Source organism: Manihot esculenta, chromosome 12 (genome assembly GCF_001659605.2).
Source record: "Manihot esculenta cultivar AM560-2 chromosome 12, M.esculenta_v8, whole genome shotgun sequence".
NCBI lineage: Eukaryota > Viridiplantae > Streptophyta > Magnoliopsida > Malpighiales > Euphorbiaceae > Manihot > Manihot esculenta.
Window position 1 is genome coordinate 23,991,424 of NC_035172.2, and position 19,598 is coordinate 24,011,021.

Sequence of the window (19,598 nt, forward strand, 5' to 3'; positions counted from 1 at the left end):
ATAAGGAAAGTACAGACTTGTTGTTTGACTAGATTGTTTACACAAGCAAACTGGGCAAACAGACCCGCAGGATAGAGGCAGAGTACAAACAGCACCCAAAACAGACTGTTTGATCGATTTGTTTGCCCACACAACCCGGGCAAACAGGGCCTGCGACAGCAGACAGCAGAGACATGGGAAAACTTAAATTTCAAGTTTTCAAGAAGTCTTTCCCTCCCCAAACATGTGAGGACAACTCAGCAAATCTTCAAGACACCTCAGCACTCTATCCCACATATCAAGGAAGCCAAATCTCAAGAAGATTCAATTGCCTTCCAAGAATCCAATCCCAAATAGGAAAAGAACTCCAACAAATCAAGAAACTAAGGGCTGCTCAAATCAATTATAAATAGAGGATCAAACAAGCAAACAAAGGAAGATCTCATCTTCGGCAGAAACGGCTCCAGCAGTCGCATGCCACACCAGCCGGCCGATCGGCCCCTTCTTCTTCATCTTTCTTGTTTTCTTTCTTGATTTTTATTTTAGTTTCAACTATGAGTGGCTGAAACCCCTTTTTCTAGTTGAAGATTAAGTGAAACTTCAGTTTGTTTATGGATTGTGAGATCTGAACATATGATGTTTATCTTTTATTTATTAATATTTATGCAATTTAATGCTTAATTCTATTGTTGCTTTGTTATTTAGATCAATAGGGCCCATTGATTCTTGATTGCAAAGTAATAGTTTGTTAGTTTGGATAGTTTGAAATCCATAATTACTTGAATTATTCAAACACAAGTAACACTTGGTGTAAAAACCAAGGAGATTGCATGATCTAGCAAGATCATCATACGTTTGGGTAGCTAGAATTAGGTCTCTCTATTTCTTAATGCAATTGACAGTTATATGATGCTAAAAGCTACTTGTTGATTAATGATTAATTAGAGAACATTTTTTAGTTAATCTATGCTTAAGGAGGGATATGGTGGTCAGAAGCGTCTTCCACCCCCATAACTAATTTATTGAGTCAAATAAAAGAACCTATGTGTCAATGATCAATCCCAACAACTGAAGTGGATCCAATTCTTCAACTAGATCTTTCTCATTATTAAATTCTCTTTACTTTAATTATTTGTTTTACTTAGTTGCTTTTAATTCTAGTTTAGTTCATCAATCTCAAAACTCCCTTTTTATTTTATTTTCAGTTTATTTACTTGATCTTAATAAGAAAAATAGGCGAGTATCAATTCCTGATAGAGCATATTTTAGACCACTTTATCATGATGTTATTAATGTTTATTTACACTTTTTTTGCCTAATTTTGTGATTTTAATCTTATTCTGCAGAAAATGGTGTAAAGAGACAATTTGGTAAAAATGCCCCTAAAACTGCCTAAAATGGAGCAAAAGAGAGCAAGCATGCCAAGTGCAACTTGAAAGGAGTCAAATAAGGAAAGTAATTTGAAATTCAAATTTCAAATCCTTAAGAGAATTCAAATTCAAAATCAAGATTCAGCTCATTAAGGAAAGTGCTAAATAAGAAAAGTGGCAAATAAGGAAAGTGCATTTAGCATAGCAGTTTGAAATTTAAGATCTTTAAGAATCCTTTTCCTTATTAAAGAAGTCAAATCTCTAGAAGATGCACATTCAAATTTGAAATTCAAATTCAGCTTGTCAAAGTAGCCAAAGAAGACACACATTGTAACGACCCGAAAATCGGACCGCTACCGGCGCTAGGATCCAGGTCGGCTTAAGGCTGCCGGAACCCGTAGCAAGCCTGACATACAACCTGTAAACCTGTTAAATCCCATACATGATCAACAACATACATAAAAATTTGAACTTTTCTTTACATTCATACACCAAACTCAACCTGTGCATGCACTGAACATAGACATAATCATAAACATCGACCCCTCTGTGGGATCTCATCAATGCCCCAATGGGCAATTACAACATATGTTGAGTTGGTTGACATAAACATCTAAGATCATGTATTAAAAGGGACACCTTACACATAGAGTCAAGCACAACCTCTAATCCTCAATATCATTACATTACATAACTATTCATAACTTTACATTTTATCATGTCCACATTCTATCTATTACATACAAATGACTTCAATACTCTTGCTGACCTCCTGGTCTACCCTGTACCTGCAAACCTGGGGAATTTGGGAGATGGGTGAGCTACTAGAGCCCAGTGAGCAGAATCATAAAGCATTTAAAATACATGCTATCATGGAATGCATCACATCACAACTAATCATATCAAGGATGAACTTGTCACCATTTAGCCCTTTACATATTCCAATCATGCCAGGGGCGTAGTGCAGGCCACACCTGGTCTTTCTCTTATACATAACATAACATACATAACCAATGGTGCCGGGGGCGTAGTGAGGCCACATTCGGTCTTTCTCTTACATAGTGCCAGGGGTGTAGTGCAGGCCACACTTGGACTTCCATATCATATCATCACGTCATAACATATGAGGGCTAATGGATCATTCGACATTCACCCACATCAACAACATATTATGCAATGCAACATATTCGTGATTTCTAATGCAAACAACCTAAAATATCACATGGCATCCGTGATGCATGAACATGCTCAAAACTGATTTATTTTCTTGAAACATAAGGAGTTATTCTACTCACCTCTGGCTAGCTCTGACACTGACTGAAGCAGTTGACTCACTGCTGAGGTCCTCGGTTCCTCGGGTCCGAACCTACACAGGTGGACTCAAATGAGGGACCAACATACTATAACATGACTCTGAAAACATCCCCCAAAAACCCTCTAAAACACCTCAAAACATTCATGCAAAAACATGCAAAGGAAGGCTGGACAGGGCACTTTCGGCTGCAGGTTCGGCGGCCGAAAGTCCCTCCAGAGCCGAAAGTCAGGCAGGTTCGGCGGCACCTTCGGCGGCCGAAACTCCCAGACAGAGGCGAAACTCATGCATGTTCGGCGGCATTTTCGGCGGCCGAAACTCCCAGACAGAGACGAAAGTCTCCTTTCGGGGGCAAGCTTCGGCAGCCGAAGGCTGCTTCCACAAGCATGTTCGGCTGCCGAACCTGGTTTCTCCCTTAGTGGCAGAAACTCAGCTCTTCTATGCATATACGCCTCCCAATCCATCCAAACATGCATAAACCTATTCTACAACACACATACACAAGCATACAAGCTCCTAGGGGCTTCAAACTATCTAAAACCCCATCTACAACACATCAATCATGCATTTGCAAGCCACATTGCTCAAAAACACATCATAAACTCATTAACCTAACCATAAGCTAAACATGCATTCTAACCCAAATATCTACTTAAAACTTACTTAAAACATGCAATGAGCTTAAGATCGGCTCTTACCTCTTGAAGATCGAGAGAGAGACGACCTAATCTTAGAGATGGGAGATTTTCAACTTCCTTGGGTCTCCAAGCTCAAAACTTGCTCAAAACTTGAAAATCTTCAAAACAAGATGAAAACTTGTGAAAATCATGAAAGATTTGAAGGAAGAACTCAAAGATTGGTGAGGGACGGCAGAGAGCTCACCTCGGCCGAAAATGGGGATAAAAGCTCGCCCATTTCGGCTAAGGGACCCTTTCATAGTGGCTGGCCAGGCCACGTTCGGGGGCCGAACGTGCCTCCGCATGCATGCCATGTTCGATGGCCGAACCTGGACTTCCCTCACTTATGCCTTCGGGGGCCTAAGGCACACCCGAAATGCATGCATGTTCGGCGGCCGAACTTGAGATTCGGCGGCTGAACCTGGGTTTTCCTCCAAGGTTGTTTTCATGCAAAAACTCATTTCCTTTTTACTTAAAACCATGGAATACATTAAAACATTTTATGAAAACATGTTTCTACCCTACTAGAGTCTTCCGACATCCGAGATTCCACCGGACGGTAGGAATTCCGATACCGGAGTCTAGCCGGGTATTACATTCTCCCCCCTTAAGAACATTCGTCCCCGAATGTTCCTCAACTAGCACATGCAAGGCATACAACATATCATACACATAAAACACATGAAACATATAAGAAACTAACCTTAGAAAAGATAAGGGTATTGTTGGAGCATGGACTCCCGTGTCTCCCAAGTGCATTCTTCCAAATTGTGGTGGTTCCACAGGACTTTCACCATTGGGATTTCCTTGTTTCTTAGCTTTTTGATCTGGGTGTCTATGATCCGTACTGGCTGTTCAACATAAGTGAGATCCTCTTGGATCTCCACATCAGGCTCACTAAGAACCTTGCTCGGATCTGACACAAACTTCCTCAACATTGAAACATGGAAAACCGGATGGATTCTTTCCATTGAAGTAGGTAAATCCAGCTTGTACGACACATTCCCAATCTTTTGCAAGATTTCAAAGGGTCCGATATATCGTGAGGCTAGTTTACCTTTCTTCCCGAAGCGAACCACTCCTTTCATAGGGGACACCTTGAGCAATACCAGATCCCCCTCCTGAAACTCTACCTGTCTTCTGCGGATGTCTGTATAACTCTTCTGTCTGCTTGCAGCAGTCTTGATTCTTTCTCTGATTATGGGTACTACCCTGCTGGTAATCTCTACTAGCTCAGGCCCTGCCAAGGCCTTTTCTCCAACTTCTTCCCAGCAAACAGGTGATCTGCACTTTCTCCCATACAAAGCTTCATATGGAGCCATCCCGATGCTAGCATGATGGTTGTTATTGTAGGCAAACTCCACCAAGGGTAGATGCTGCCTCCAAGAACCGCCAAAGTCCAGTACACACATTCTAAGCATATCCTCTATGGTCTGGATGGTCCTTTCTGATTGTCCGTCCGTCTGTGGATGGAAAGCAGTGCTAAAATCCAACCTGGTACCCATGGCATTCTGCAGACTCCGCCAAAATCTGGAGGTGAACTGGGGCCCTCTATCGGACACTATTGAAACAGGAACCCCATGCAACCTGACGATCTCATCAACATACATCTGCGCCAACTTGTCCACAGAATAGCCACTCCTGACAGGGATGAAGTGAGCAGATTTGGTGAGTCTGTCCACAATCACCCATATGGAGTCCAATCTGTTGGACGTCGCCGGTAACCCCACTACGAAGTCCATAGCTATATTCTCCCATTTCCACTCTGGAATAGGTAGCGGGTTAAGCATTCCAACCGGCTTCTGATGTTCCAGCTTCACCCTCTGACACACTTCACAGGCTGACACAAATTGTGCCACTTCTTTCTTCATCGTTGGCCACCAATAAACTTTCTTCAGATCTTGATACATCTTGGTGGCTCCGGGGTAAACGCTGTATCTTGCATTATGAGCCTCTCTTATAATGTCTCCTTTTAGCCCTATGTCATCTGGTACACATAGTCTGCTCCCATAGCGGAGGATCCCTTTGCTGTCGAATCTGAACTCACTATCTTTGCCTGACTGAACAGTCCTGGCAATCTTCACTAACTCTGGGTCCTCATGCTGTTTTTGAGCCACCTGCTCCAGAAACACGGGTGCCACCCTCATCTGGGCTACCAAAGCACCTGTACCAGACAACTCCAACTGTAGACCTTCCTCAACGAGCTTGTAAAACTCCTTCACCACTGGCCTCCTCTTTGCTGATATGTGGGACAAACTGCCGAGTGATTTTCGGCTTAAGGCGTCTGCTACAACATTCGCCTTACCCGGATGGTACTGAATCTTGTAATCATAATCACTCAGCAGCTCTACCCATCTCCTCTGTCTCAAGTTCAAATCTCTTTGACTCAGGATGTACTATAGGCTCTTATGATCCGTGAAGATCTCACATTTAACCCCATAGAGGTAGTGCCTCCACATCTTGAGTGCAAAGATTACTGCTGCCATCTCCAGGTCATGTGTGGGGTAATTCAACTCATGCTTCTTCAGCTGTCTAGAAGCATAAGCAATCACCCTCTCATTCTGCATTAACACACAACCTAGTCCCACACGGGACGCATCACAGAAAACTGTGAAATCCTCATTGTTAGCTGGCAAAGCTAACACTGGTGCTGACGTTAACCTCTTCTTAAGCTCTTCAAAACTCTCTTCGCACTAGTCGGTCCACACAAACTTCTGATTTTTCCTGGTTAGTCTGGTCAGAGGAGCTGCAATCTTTGAGAAGTCCTGAACGAACCTCCTGTAGTAACCTGCCAAACCCAAGAAACTTCTAATCTCTGTCACTGAAGTGGGTCTAGGCCAGTTAGCCACAGTTTCTGTCTTCTTGGGGTCCACCTCTATTCCATTTTCTGACACTACATGCCCCAAGAATGAAATGCTCCTCAGCCAGAACTCACACTTAGAGAACTTGGCATACAAGCCATGTTCCCTCAAGGTCTGCAGAACCAACCTCAGATGATGGGCATGCTCCTCTGCATTCCTGGAATACACTAAGATATCATCTATGAAGACAATAACGAAGTGATCCAGGTATTGGCTAAACACTCTGTTCATGAGATCCATGAATGCTGCAGGGGCATTGGTTAACCCGAACGGCATTACAAGGAACTCAAAATGCCCATATCTTGTCCTGAAAGCCGTCTTTGGCACATCCTCATCTCTGATCCTCAGCTGATGGTACCCAGATCTCATATCTATTTTGGAGAAACAACCCGCTCCTGCTAGCTGGTCGAATAGATCGTCGATCCTTGGCAAAGGGTACTTGTTCTTGGTAGTGACTTTGTTCAACTGCCTGTAGTCGATACAAAGTCTAAGGGATCCATCCTTCTTTCTCACAAACAAGACTGGAGCACCCCAGGGTGAGGTACTCGGTCGGATGAAGCCCTTGTCTACCAGCTCTTGCAACTGTTCTTTCAACTCTTTCAATTCTGCTGGTGCCATCCTGTAAGGAGGGATAGAGATCGGTCGGGTTCCAGGCATCAATTCTATCTCGAACTCTATCTCCCTAGCAGGTGGTAAACCTGGCAGTTCATCTGGGAACACATCTAAGAACTCTCTGACCACTGGCACCGAGGCTGTAACAGCCCGGAAACCGATACCCCTCTGTAACGGCCCGAACCGCCACCGGCGCTAGGATCCAGATCGGCTTAAGGCCGCCGGGACCCGTAGCAAGCCAAACATACCTCCTATCACCTGGTCAAATCCCATACATGAACGAAACTTAACATAAAAACTGAAACATATGATGTATAAACCGAGCTTGTCCTGTATGCAACATAACTGGAAACATAAAGAAACCCCCTTTTTCTAGAGCCCTCAAAACTCTAGCCGGGTCAACATAACATACATCAAGCTGGGATACATCCAAAGAACTAGAACCTAACCTGTGCATGCATCAAACCACAAACATAAGACCTCTACTAGGGTCCTCATCCATAACATAACGTGGTAAACAACACATGCCACAAGATTAGTTCAACACAACTCAACATCTAAAACATTACATACATCATGTATTGAACAGGGACTAACCAAGTCTTAGGGCCAAGCACATTTCTAATCCATAATCATAACTCTTACAATACATAACATCTTACAAAAAGAATATCGAATCTTAATACATGTCCACACTAAAAGCTTACTAATCTATTACATAACCATAACCTTTACCCTTGACGTCCTCCTGGACTACTTCTGACCTGCAAAACTGGGGTTAGGGGAGAGGGGTGAGCTAAAAAGCCCAGTGAGTAGAAACAGAGAAAACAGTTCATTAATTACATGCTTTCATGAAATGCGCCATATCACAACTATTACACAACAATCCTTTTCACTCCCGCTTGAGCTCACGCTAGCAATCTCTTCCTCTCGCGGGTGATTTTAGAGGGTTCTCGAAACGTCCTTCCCCTCAGGGTTAGACATGACCCCAACATTCCCTCTGTCATAACTCGGCTCCGAAGGAGCTCTCAATGGGCTTTCCTACATGTACTCGCCCGACTAACAAGGACTCAATGACAGACTTACGGGCTATTGAGGTCGCCTTGGTCCACCCATCTCATCATATAATCAACAATTTATGCAATGCGTCACATTCGTGAAACTAGTGCAATCATCCTATTACATATAAACATGATGCATGAGCATGCTTTAGGCATTAGATTTTATTAAAATAAAAGATTAAGTTAGTTCTACTCACCTCTTGGCAGACGCTGACTGACTCTGCAACTGCTAGCACTACTGGCCTCCTCGGTCCCTCGGGTCCGATCCTACACAGGTGGACTCGAATGAGGTGCCAAACACATTCTAACCACTCATAAACAACTACCCAAAAACCCTCTAAAACATCACTTAAACATGCATAGAAAACAACCTTGAAAAGGCTGGACAGGGCACTTTCGGCGGCACCTTCGGCGGCCGAACCCTCCCTCCAGAGACGAAACTCGGGCACTTTCGGCGGCACCTTCGGCGGCCGAAAGTCCCACTCCAGAGACGAAAGTCAGGCACTTTCGGCGGCCGAATCCTTCCTTCGGCGGCCGAAAGTCTGCTTTCAAGCCAAAACTCAACTTTCGGGGGCAAGGTTAGGCGGCCAAACCATGCATCCAAAGGCAGGTTCGGCGGCCGAAACCACCTTCGGCGGCCGAACCTGAGTTCTTCCCAGAAGGGCAGAACTCAGCTTCTCATGCATTCAAGCCTTCCAAACCTTCCAAACACCCCAAAACAAGCACCCAACTATACCAAAACATGCATAAACCCTTAACCATGCACAAAGCAGCTTAATAGCTTGATTAAACTCCAAAAACAACATCAAAACATACCTAGATAGTTTATGACCCACATAGGCCAAAACCATCAAAACAACCCAAATCCTTACATACTCTCTCCCCATCATGCATACTCACTCCCACATGCATAAAGGAGCATAAACTAACAACATATCATCACATAAACACATATAATCATACATTGGGCATCAAACCCACATAAACTAAACATGCATATCTACCCATTAAAACACCATTAAACTTACTTAAAACTTCATAAAACTTCAAAAGACACTAGGAAAGTAAAGATCTACACTTACCTCTTGAAGATCGAGGGTGGTGTGATCCCTAACTCGGAGGTGTGGAGAATCCAAGCTCCAAAAGCTCCAAGCTCTCCAAACCTTGATCCAAGCTTTAAAACTCTTCAAAACCACCATGGAACTCATGAAAACATGAAGGAGATGAAGAAAAACATGTAAACGGCCAAGGGAGGACAAAAACTCACCTGAGCTTGAGAATGGGGAGAAAACTCTCCCATTTCCGATCTGAGGGCCCTTTATAGGTGGCCTGGTCGAAGACCTTCGGCGGCCTAACATGCCCCCTAAACTCATGCATGTTCGGCGGCCGAACTTGACTTTCGGCGGCCGAACCTTGGCTCGTTCAAACAAGACTTTCGGAGGCCAAAGGCGCTCCCGAAGCCTTTCCATGTTCGGCGGCCGAACTTCACTTTCGGCGGCCGAACCTGGCAAACGCCTCCTTGGTCTATTCTTTCCAAAACTCATTTCTTTTCCATTTAAAACCATGAAATCAGTAAAAACCTTTTAGAAAACACATTTTACCCCTCTAGAAGCCTCTGGCAACTTCAAAAATTCCAGATTCCAACGGAGATTCCACCGGAAGGTAGGGATTCCGATGCCGGAATCTAGCCGGGTATTACAGAGGCGGGCTCTCTAACCTGACTGCTAAGCTCTCTCACATGAGCCAAATACCCCTGACATCCCCTCCTAAGCAACCTACGAGCCTGAAGAGCTGATATCAGACCTCTAGGTATACCCTTCATGTCTCCCCTGAAGACAACTTCTGACCCATCCTGACCTCTGAACCTGACTACCTTGTCCCTGCAGTCCAAGGTAGCACCATGGGTAGACAACCAGTCCATCCCTAGAATGACGTCAAAATCTGTCAAATCTAGAACCACCAGGTCGGCGGACAAGCATCTTCCCTCAACAAACACAGGACTACACTGGCAGACTGACTCTGCCACTGATGGATCACACTTGGGTCCACTGACCCAGAGAGGACACTCTAACCCAGAGATCATCAACCCCAACCTCTCAACGGCAATCGGTGCAATAAAAGAATGAGATGCACCAGGGTCCATCAAGGCATACACATCTGAACAACCAATGACTAAGTTACCTGCCACCACGGTGTTAGATGCATCTGCCTCCTGCTGTGTCATCGTGAAGATTCGTGCTGGAGCTGATGGACCTTCACCACTGAAACCCGCTGAAGAAGAGGCTGCCCCTCTCCCTCTACCTCTGCCACTGGCCTGAGTCGTGGCTAGAGCTGCTGGCTGCGCTACACTACCTGAAGCTGTCTGCTGGGACTGTGCCATCGGGACTGCTCTTGGACATTCTCGAGACATATGCCCCTCCTGACCACATCTGTAACAGGCTGTCGTCCCAAACCGACATACTCCCCTGTGTGGCTTACCACACCTTGCACAAACTGCATTATCCGCACCAGAGCTTGAGCCACCTCCAAATCCCAGACTGGACTTAACCTTGTTCCAGAACTTGTTCTTCTTGGACTTCCTAGAGCCTCTGTCCCACTTTTTACTACCTGAAGCTACTGCATTCAGAGAAGAAGAGCCTAGAGTCTTAGAACCAAAAGGCTGTGCCACTAATTGCTTGACTTTCCCCTCGATGATAGCACTAGCCTCCATCCTCCTAGTCATATCCACTATGGCATGGAAGCTCTCCCTATCTGCGGACTGAATCAAGGAGGAATACCTGGAGTGAAGTTTCATGATATACTTCCTTGACTTCTTCTGGTCTGTGTCAAGAGTTTGCCCTGCAAACGGCAACAGCTCCAAGAATCTGTCGGTGTACTCCTCTACACTCATTTCCTCTGTCTCCCTTAACTGTTCAAACTCAATCATCTTCAATTCTCTTGAACTGTCAGGAAAAGCCCATCCTGTAAATTCATTTGCAAACTCCTCCCACGATAGGCTTTCCAACCTCGGGCTCACATAGTTCTTAAACCACTCACGGGCCTTTTTGCATTTTAATGTGAACCCAGCCATCTGAATGGCTCTACTGTCATCTGCCCCTATCTCATCTGTAATTGTCTTGACCCTCTCAAGGTACACAAACGGGTCATCTCCGGTTTCAAACTGGGGAGCACCCAGCTTCATGTAGTCGATCATCTTGACCTTGCTCCCACCAGATGAGCTAGGCTTAGGCATATGGGTTGCTAGAACTGTGGATTCTGCTGATGGTGGAGGAGGTGCAACATTTTCTGAGGTAGGGTTTGCTGGATTTGGATAGTAGGGCGGGGGTGGATACATTGGGTACTGTGGGTATGGTGGGTAGTAAGGTGGGTATGGCATCTGTGTGGGATAAGGGTTAAAGCTATGGTAATCTGATGTGCCTCCCATCGAATATCCGGGGTTTTGTGAGAAGGGTGGGTAGTAAGGTGGCTGAACAAATCCCGAGGCCTGAGTGTCTCCTTGGGACTCTCCCATTCCCTCTTCTGACATGCTAACTCCCAGACTGCCATCCCTCCTCTGCTCTACATCCATATCATCCCCCATGTCTTCTGACATTCCTCCCTGAACTGTTCCCCTCACTGATCTGCTCCTACCCAGATCCAGAGACCTTCTAGGGTCTCTTACTGCTCTTTCTCTGTTAGACCTACTAGACATTGCCCTAGGCAATGTAGGAGGACGGGAGCTCATGCCCTCATCCTCAGGTGGCACTCCAGTCAATCGTGCAGATCGACGAGTTCCTCTCATCCTGTTTTCTGAAAAAACAGCACAAAGCACATAAACATCAGCATCAAATGGTTCATGTGTCAACACATGAACCCGCATCACATACATCACATAACAATCATAACATTAATGCATATGCATATTATCATGGCATTTCACATCATTATACAAGACAGAACTCCACATCCTATCCTAGTGGACATGATCTTTCCTATTGTGCTTGACCTTCTATAACATCTATGAGCCCGACACTCTAGGTCCGACCATATGAACCTAGGGCTCTGATACCATTCTGTAACGACCCGAAAATCGGACCGCTACCGGCGCTAGGATCCAGGTCGGCTTAAGGCCGCCGGAACCCGTAGCAAGCCTGACATACAACCTGTAAACCTGTTAAATCCCATACATGATCAACAACATACATAAAAATTTGAACTTTTCTTTACATTCATACACCAAACTCAACCTGTGCATGCACTGAACATAGACATAATCATAAACATCGACCCCTCTGTGGGATCTCATCAATGCCCCAATGGGCAATTACAACATATGTTGAGTTGGTTGACATAAACATCTAAGATCATGTATTAAAAGGGACACCTTACACATAGAGTCAAGCACAACCTCTAATCCTCAATATCATTACATTACATAACTATTCATAACTTTACATTTTATCATGTCCACATTCTATCTATTATATACAAATGACTTCAATACTCTTGCTGACCTCCTGGTCTACCCTGTACCTGCAAACCTGGGGAATTTGGGAGAGGGGTGAGCTACTAGAGCCCAGTGAGCAGAATCATAAAGCATTTAAAACACATGCTATCATGGAATGCATCATATCACAACTAATCATATCAAGGATGAACTCGTCACCATTTAGCCCTCTACATATTCCAATCATGTCAGGGGCGTAGTGCAGGCCACACCTAGTCTTTCTCTTACACATAACATAACATACATAACCAATGGTGCCAGGGGCGTAGTGCAGGCCACATCCGGTCTTTCTCTTACATAGTGCCAGGGGCGTAGTGCAGGCCACACCTGGACTTCCATATCATATCATCACGTCATAACATATGAGGGCTAATGGATCATTCGACATTCACCCACATCAACAACATATTATGCAATGCAACATATTCGTGATTTCTAATGCAAACAACCTAAAATATCACATGGCATCCGTGATGCATGAACATGCTCAAAACTGATTTATTTTCTTGAAACATAAGGAGTTATTCTACTCACTTCTGGCTAGCTTTGACACTGACTGAAGCAGTTGACTCACTGCTGAGGTCCTCGGTTCCTCGGGTCCGAACCTACATAGGTGGACTCAAATGAGGGACCAACATACTATAACATGACTCTGAAAACATCCCCCAAAAACCCTCTAAAACACCTCAAAACATTCATGCAAAAACATGCAAAGGAAGGCTGGACAGGGCACTTTCGGCGGCAGGTTCGGCGGCCGAAAGTCCCTCCAGAGCCGAAAGTCAGGTCGGTTCGGCGGCACCTTCGGCGGCCGAAACTCCCAGACAGAGGCGAAACTCATGCATGTTCGGCAGCACTTTCGGCAGCCGAAACTCCCAGACAGAGACGAAAGTCTCCTTTCGAGGGCAAGCTTCGGCAGCCGAAGGCTGCTTCCACAAGCATGTTCGGCGGCCGAAAGTTCCTTCGGCTGCCGAACCTGGTTTCTCCCTTAGTGGCAGAAACTCAGCTCTTCTATGCATATACGCCTCCCAATCCATCCAAACATGCATAAACCTATTCTACAACACACATACATAAGCATACAAGCTCCTAGGGGCTTCAAACTATCTAAAACCCCATCTACAACACATCAATCATGCATTTGTAAGCCACATAGCTCAAAAACACATCATAAACTCATTAACCTAACCATAAGCTAAACATGCATTCTAACCCAAAGATCTACTTAAAACTTACTTAAAACATGCAATGAGCTTAAGATCGACTCTTACCTCTTGAAGATCGAGAGAGAGACGACCTAATCTTGGAGATGGGAGATTTTCAACTTCCTTGGGTCTCCAAGCTCAAAACTTGCTCAAAACTTGAAAATCTTCAAAACAAGATGAAAACTTGTGAAAATCATGAAAGATTTGAAGGAAGAACTCAAAGATTGGAGAGGGACGGCGGAGAGCTCACCTTGGCCAAAAATGGGAAGAAAAGCTCGCCCATTTCGGCTAAGGGACCCTTTTATAGTGGCTGGCCAGGCCACGTTCGGGGGCCGAACGTGCCTCCGCATGCATGCCATGTTCGGCGGCCGAACCTGGACTTCCCTCACTTATGCCTTCGGGGGCCTAAGGCACACCCGAAATGCATGCATGTTCGGCGGCCGAACTTGAGATTCGGCGGCCGAACCTGGGTTTTCCTCCAAGGTTGTTTTCATGCAAAAACTCATTTCCTTTTTACTTAAAACCATGGAATACATTAAAACATTTTATGAAAACATGTTTCTACCCTACTAGAGGCTTCCGACATCCGAGATTCCACCGGACGGTAGGAATTCCGATACCGGAGTCTAGCCGGGTATTACACACATGCCACCTCAAGTCTTGCACATTCAAAATTCAAAATTCAAATAGAGGCTCCACCTCATCAATGCAAGGTTGGACGGCATGGGCAGCATCTTGGGCAGCAAAGACATCAACTTGGGCAGCAAGGAAGACCTAGGACAGCACATAAATCCTTTATAAGGATCCCTAAACTAGCCGGCCATCCCTCTCTTCCCTCACTTCCCCATTCAGCCGGCGCTCCCCAAGCTTCTCCATCTTCGGTTCTTCATCTCTTCTTCTCCTTTTCTTTATTTTTTTGATTTTGGTTCAGCCATGAGTGGCTGAAACCTTTTATTCTAGTTGAAGATTAGGTGAAACTTTGGTTGTTTAATGGATTGTGAGATCTGAACATACATTGTTATCTTTGGTTTATTCAATATTTGTGCAATTTCATGCTTGATTCCATTATTGCTTTGTTATTTTGATCAATGTGGCCACTTGATTCGTGATTGCAAGGTAATACATTGTTAGTTTGAATAATTTTGAGTCTGTAATTGCTTGGATTGTTCAAACATAAGAACACTTGGTGTAAAAACTAAGGAAGTTGCATAATCTAGCAATATCACTATGTGTTTGGATAGCTAGAATTAGGCCTCTCTATCTCTTAATGCAATTGACAGTTATTTTGATGCCTAAGGGCCAAGGACGTTCATTGGCAACTTGTTGATTAGTAATTAATTAGAGGACGTTCCTTAATTGGTTTATGCTTAAGGAGAGATGTGGTGGTGAGAAGCGTTTTCCATCTTCACAACTAATTTATTGAATCAAATAAAGGAACCTAAGTTTCAATGATCAATCCCAACAACTAAAGTGGATCCAATTCTTCAACTAGATCTTTCTCATTATTGAAATCTCTTTATTTTTATTATTCGCTTTCTTTTATTGCTTTCAGCATTAGATCAATTCAATCAATCTCTAAACCCCCCTTTTTACTTTTATTGCACTTTATTTTTATTTTGCTTTCAGTTACTTTACTCTCAGTTTACTTTCAGTGTGTTCTCTTGGTCTTGATAAGGAAAATAGGTAAGTTTTCAATTTCCTGTTGATTTGATCCTTTCACCACTATTTGCAGTTGTAAAATTGTTGATAACTGAAAAGGTATTAAATTTTGACCGGCTTCGACAACCGCGATTCAAAAATTGGCGCCGTTGCCGGGGAGTTGATTTAACTAATTTGTTTTCCTTTTATGACCAGATCTGAATACAGGGAGACTCTGCCTTACGATCCAGAAATTGAGCGCACAATCAGGAGACTTGGTAAGCAAGCTGCCATACTTTGGGAGACCACACAACCCGAATCTTTGCAAGAAGAGCATCCCAACATCAAAATCCGAAGGTCGCAACCAAATCACCAATTGATAGCCCCACAAGACTTTTTAGTTCTTCTCTGAAAAAGTATAGGAGCAACTAGAGAGCGAAGATGAAACTGAATAAAGGGAAACCTATGAAAGCCAGTGCACCACAGATGGAGATGACGATTGCACAGTTAATGTGAAAATAGCAAAGTATAATGTGGAGGCAATTCAACCCAAAAGTGAGGGAGTCAAGGTGGTTGAAGGTTCCGGATGCTATGAGTTCAAGCCAGGGGCGAGGGTAGAGATGATGGCATTAAGGATCTAAAATGAATGAGAAATTTGCAAGCCATTCCATCGGGAAAAAGCAATACAATACCCTCTAGGAGATTAGAGATAAACTCTAGCTTTTTAACAGTAACATAATTGTTTTTGTAGATGGATTTCATATAAATGAGGTGATTTAAGTTTTTTTTTTTTTTTTTAATGGGACTAACGGTCAAAATATATAGAAACTGACGGATGTCTTTTAAATTAACGGAATCAAAATGTAAGGGTACTTTAATATAATTTTAGAATTATAAGGACAATTTAATTAGGCAAGGCAAATTACAAAAGCACATTGATAATTATCCCTTAATAGTATTAAAACAATAATTTTACAATTGTTAAGATATTGTTATTTAAGCCTTGAAATTTAATAGTGATGGGCAAAATACTCCATATCTAAAGCTCGAATATCACATTGGTCAAAAAAGAAGATAACTGCGTAATTAGTTGGGGTTGATATCACTTGGATTAAGCACATAAAATGTATTCAATGATCAAATCCCATTCTGTGCTTTATTTCCAAACTTACTTTTTAACAAGAAGCAACTATTCTCATGGGTACATATGCTAGGAATCTCAAACCAAGAGCAAGATTTTTTCATAACAATAAATAAAAATTTTAAAAGAAATGAAAAGAAAGAATTAAGCCATCATTTGATGGAACTCTTGAAAATCAATGACTCCATTACCATCAATATCAAATACATGGATCATGGCCACACATTCATCATAGGATTTTGCATCTCCTAGGCGATGAAGCATCCTCTGCAAGCTCTTTGGTGTTATGCAACCTGATCCCTTCTCCATTTCAAACATCTCAAATGCCTTTTTAAGATCATCATCTTCTTCATTTGCTTCCCTTTTCATGAGTTTGAAGAAATCATTGAAGTCTAATAACCTATCTCCATCTGAGTCAAGATCATCGATCACTGCTTGAGCCTGCTCATGTGATATGTACTCCCCAATTGACCCAAAGTAAGACCTAAGCTCTAAGGCTGAGATCTTCTGATCCCCGTCCCCATCGAAGTGACGAAAAACTTCTTTCAGTTCATTTTCTTTCAAGTTGTTTCGTTGTGTGCATGGAGACAAGGGAGAGGAAGGAGAGCTTAGGGTTGAACTAGACTTTGATCTGCGACGATGGAAGCTTAATCTGAGACTCTTGTTAGGGAACCATTTTGAAGGTTTTGGGATTCTACGATCTGTTGCCATTAGGGATAAGAAAAACAAACCCACAAACAAAGCTTAAATAGACATAGAAAGGTCAAAAAGAAAAATGAAATATAATACAATGGTTTTCTTCTTGGAATAACATGTTTAGGTACTTGCAGCGAAGTTGCAAAGAAATGGTTACTAAATGTACGTAAATGCATATGGGTGGAAGGAAAGTTCATGGCAGCTTCCCAAGGGGTCCCAAGAATTGATGGCTACTGTCCTTTGCTCGCATGCTGCTTTATAAGGTGTCCAAAAAAAAAGGAAAGCCAAATTGCACCAGTATATACTTTCTTCAGATACTTTATGTATATTCCTCCTTACTTAATCTACTTTCATTTCTTTATAAGATCACGACCCAAACCTCTATTCGGCCTAACAAAGCAGGCAAGTTGGAGTATTCTATAGAATGTTTGTAGGATGGTTATTTCGGTCTTATTAGGGGCAAGTGAATGAAGCCGAATTTTAAAAAGTTTAAGTTTGATTTATTAAAATTTCTTAAATTCGGATTCATTTCAAAGTTGAGTTAAACTCGAGTTTGACTCATTTCAAATTCAAGTCGAAGTATTAATAAGTTTAAGTGTAGTTTGTTTACAAAATAAGCAGAGTTTTTATCAAGTCAAGTTTTAAATGTATTATGAGCAACTCGGCTAATTTATACTAGATCTAATGAATTTTAGACAAAAATAATAAGTTTAAAATTTAATAATTTTAATTAATTAGCATTTACAAGTCTACTAAATAAATTAGTTATTAATTCTTAATGAGCTGAATTACAACTATAAGTTTAAGTATAACTCATAATTAAATAAATCTAAAAATTAAATTCGATATTAACTTATTTAAAAAATGAATCGAGTCAACTAAATTTTTATTAAAAATAATATCAAATATTATAAGCAGTTTGCTGCATTTAGCGTTAAACGATAGAATAAAGCATGCCCATACCCTTTACCTAACGCATATAGTGGAAATGATCAGTTTTTATACATATGCCTTCGAGCTTAGCAATAGAGAAAAGCCAGCTCTCTTCAATTCTTCCAACTTATTTCTTTTGATATTCATTAATAAGAATCGATATGGTTGTTTGTTTTTGGAGATCAGAAAAGCTATAAAGTTTAAAGAGCCAGACTTTAATACTAACCATAGATTGTGACCACGAGACTTTAAAACCATAGGCATTTATTTATATTTGTTATTATTAATTATCTTCTTTTTAATATATAATATATCATTGACTATTATTGTAAAGGGAAGACTTGAAACTAACAGTCTTTTGTGATATTATGACAAGTACATAGCGGCAATAGTGCAGTTGGTTTTTTTATTTTTAGCAAACAATTGCCTTACTAAACGACAATATACTAACATGGACAGCGCAGAGAATGTTGTGAGAAATGATGCCATTACCGAGTTATGGATTATTTAGTCCAATATTAACTGCATTACAGTCAAATCAGAAAATCCTCGGCCAGCTAGAGAGAGAACTATTTCATATATTAAGCATGCAAATTGGATTCTGCTAACCCAGGATTGATTGAAATTGTTCAACCTGAATCCTTTGGGCTGAACTTGTGAGTTTCTCATATTGAAGCAGCTCACTATTAATTTTAGAAACAAAATGTTTTATGTTTTATCTGTTACTAAAATTTGTTTTTATTCCATTATTACAAGTATAAAAATTTAATTTCTATTATGTTATAACTCCATTTAATGTTTCAAATAGATATAATTGATTTTTAATTTTGTTTTGTTGGTACAGTGTTGGCGCACTTGCCCCACTATATCTTGTAAGCCCATAAGTTTTTGTCTACACGTGATTAAGTGTTTTGTCTGCCATAATTTACGAAGCCTAATCATGTGTAAGTGTAATAATATAGGCCATTACTTTTGTTTACACTTGCACATGATTAGGCTTAGTAAATTATGGCCCATTAGTTATATTAAATTTTTGGCAGCTACTTTTCATTCTCTCCACAGAATTCTTCCACTTCTCTTTATTTATTAGGGCTTTTTTTTTTTTTTTATCTCATTTTTCTCAACTCAAGCTTTTCCTTTTCCTTTTTCTCGTTTTCTCTGTTCAAGCCTGTGGACCAATGGTATTCTGAAAATGTGAAGTGAATTTGTACAACTCTTTCATCAATATTAAATCTGTTGAGGCCTCTTTATACTGTAAGTTTTCAATTTCTCTTTGCTCTCCTTTTAATGCATTTTTTTTATTCTATTTTTAGTGTCATTTTAGTCTTCTTTTTACCTATGTTATTCCTGCGCTATTTTGGATTAAATTAGATTTTCTCCTCATTTCAATAAAATCTATTTGTTCTGATTACAAGAAAATGGAGCCAAATTAGATTTAAAAGGGAAATTCTGGTGATTGTTCCAATTCGCATAAAGGGTTGTGGATGGAGGCATGTAGCTTTGTTAGACTTACATAGGGAATACTTTTTTCTTTCTTCTGAGTAATTTACTTCTTATTTAATTGATATATGAATTAGATATATACGTATAATGCCTTATTTAATCTCTTATAAATTAATAAATAAATAAC

The 19,598-nt window shown here is 41.7% G+C and overlaps 1 protein-coding gene across 1 annotated transcript; it reads right to left on the minus strand.

Moving 5' to 3' along the window:
- Nucleotides 1-16,317: 16,317 nt before the first annotated feature.
- On the minus strand, nucleotides 16,318-17,173 carry LOC110628605 (probable calcium-binding protein CML41). Its single transcript, XM_021775365.2, has one exon. The coding sequence runs from the start codon at nucleotides 17,048-17,050 to the stop codon at nucleotides 16,484-16,486; it is 567 nt and encodes a 188-aa protein (XP_021631057.1). The 5' UTR covers nucleotides 17,051-17,173; the 3' UTR covers nucleotides 16,318-16,483.
- Nucleotides 17,174-19,598: the final 2,425 nt, after the last annotated feature.

What these genes read in the sequence shown, in the direction of transcription:
- LOC110628605 (XM_021775365.2), bottom strand. Translation starts at nt 17,050, where the DNA reads ATGGCAACAGATCGTAGAATCCCAAAACCTTCAAAATGGTTCCCTAAC.